Source organism: Frankliniella occidentalis, unplaced genomic scaffold (genome assembly GCF_000697945.3).
Source record: "Frankliniella occidentalis isolate FOCC.00 unplaced genomic scaffold, Focc_3.1 Scaffold1087, whole genome shotgun sequence".
Taxonomy (NCBI): Eukaryota; Metazoa; Arthropoda; class Insecta; order Thysanoptera; family Thripidae; genus Frankliniella; species Frankliniella occidentalis.
In genome coordinates, this window is record NW_026268193.1 from 11,522 (window position 1) to 13,313 (window position 1,792).

The 1,792-nt window shown below is 67.4% G+C and overlaps 1 protein-coding gene across 1 annotated transcript in view; it reads right to left on the reverse strand.

Annotated features, from left to right (window-relative positions):
- Positions 1-1,162: 1,162 nt before the first annotated feature.
- LOC127751798 (uncharacterized) overlaps positions 1,163-1,792 on the reverse strand; it is a gene marked incomplete at its 3' end in the record, with an annotated part of 2,749 nt that continues 2,119 nt past the window's right edge. Inside the window, exons 3-4 of the mRNA XM_052275878.1 lie at positions 1,600-1,615; positions 1,163-1,509 (exon numbers count right to left, since the gene is read on the reverse strand). Of these exons, the coding sequence (XP_052131838.1) occupies positions 1,163-1,509; positions 1,600-1,615 (363 nt within the window). The remainder of the gene's footprint in view (positions 1,510-1,599; positions 1,616-1,792) is intronic.

Here is a 1,792-nt window from a genome sequence, read left to right on the forward strand (position 1 = left end):
AGCCCCTGGCGCACGTCGCGCAGGTGCTGCTGGTGCAGGCGACTGCGTCGTGCACGTCTACCTGGATGTGGAGCGAGGGGTTCGCCGTGAGCGCCGCCGTCACCGCGCCCTGGTGCATGTGCATCCAGTCGTGGGCGCACTTCCTCCCGTAGAAGAAGCCGATCTGGACCCGAAGGTGCCGCAGGGCCGGGGCCGTGGCGGGGGTGATGGCGCGCAGCAGGCGCAGCTCGTCGCCGTCCTCCGGTGGGTACACGATCTTCAGCTGCTTCAAGGCGGGTAGCGAGGACAGCGCGGAGGCCACCGGTGCGGGCAAGCTGAGGCCGCACATGGACAGCACCTCCACGCGGGAGCACCCGGACGAGGGCAGGGCCGCGGAGAGCTCGGGGCCGATCTCGGGGCCCGTGCGGTGCTCCAGGGTGATCCTGGTGAGCTGGTGGGCTCGGCGGAGGAGCTCCACGGCACCCAAGTGGGACTGGGGGTGAACGGGTTCGTAGGCCCACATGTGCAACTCCCTGAGCTTCTCGCAGGCCGCCACGACCTCCATCCCCTCCAGCATTTGACTGCTCAACTTTCGAAGATTTGGCATCCTGGCCAGCAGGCGAGACGTCGTCGCCGAGACCGGGCCGCAATTGCTTGCGCCGAGGTCAACCTCCTCCAGGGTGGCGGCGTGGCCGGCCAGCACGGCCTCCACCAGGGCCTCCGTTGATAGGTTCCCAGTGTAATTCGAAAATATGAACCGCTTTAGGGAAGGCCCGTGCGGGACGGGACCGATGGGGCGGAGAGTGGGGGGCACGCCGCGCGCGACGACGAGCTCCTCCAGGGCGGAGGTCGCCGCCAGTAAAGTCTCAATCAGCTCATCGATGCCGCTCAGCAGGCCGAGGTTGAAGTTGCTCCTGAGCTCGACCCGACGCAGGCGGCCGAGCGCCTGCTGGTTGCGGATCACCTCGGCGGCCTTCTCCAGGGTCATCCTGGACCTCCCGGGGATCGTTACGGAGTAGCCGTAGAAGTTTAACAGTTGTACCATGGCCCTCGGGGAGTATTTGGAGGCGGAGAGTAGTTTGGCGGGAGGTCTCGCACCGCCCAGGCCCCCTCGACCGCCCCGACCGCCGCGACCGCCCCGACCGCCCCGACCGCCCCGACCTCCCGGACCTCCCCGACCAACCTGCTGGGTGTCCTGCCACTCTTGCTGGCACAGGTGCAGCACCACCTCGTCCACGGCGCAGTTGGTCTCGACGAGCGCCCGGGTGTGGTACTTGTCGCTCCCCGCGTACAGCTGCATCCTGCGCAGACGCGGCGCCACGCGCAGCACCACGCACGCGCACGGCTTGGCGGGCGCGGAGGCCAGGTCGAGCCGCCGGTGCCGCCACACTCTGGGCCGCACGGCCACGTCGCCGAGCCTCTTGCACACGAGGCGGAGGGCCAGCAGGTCCCTCACGGCCAGATGCCCCATCACCTTCTCCAGCAGCTCGGTCGGTAGATGCTCCATGCTCGTGCCCTCCACGGCGACCACTACACACACAACGGTAACGCGCAAGTTAGAAAACATGACTCACAGCGAAAACGGTTTCCCAGGCTCCTGTAAACGGTCAATCGGCCTACCTTTGTTGCGAAGTTGCTGCGAAGTTGAAAGTAGGCTGTAGTAGTGTAGGGGGCTGAGACCTGGCCGGACGAGATCTGGGGGCACACTGAGCGGCGGAGGGAGTGTGCGTGGGCGTGTGTGTGCCAGTGCAGCGTGCAGCTGGGCCGAGTCCTGGAACAACCTCCCTCCCCTCCCGCCCCCTCCCCTCTCCCA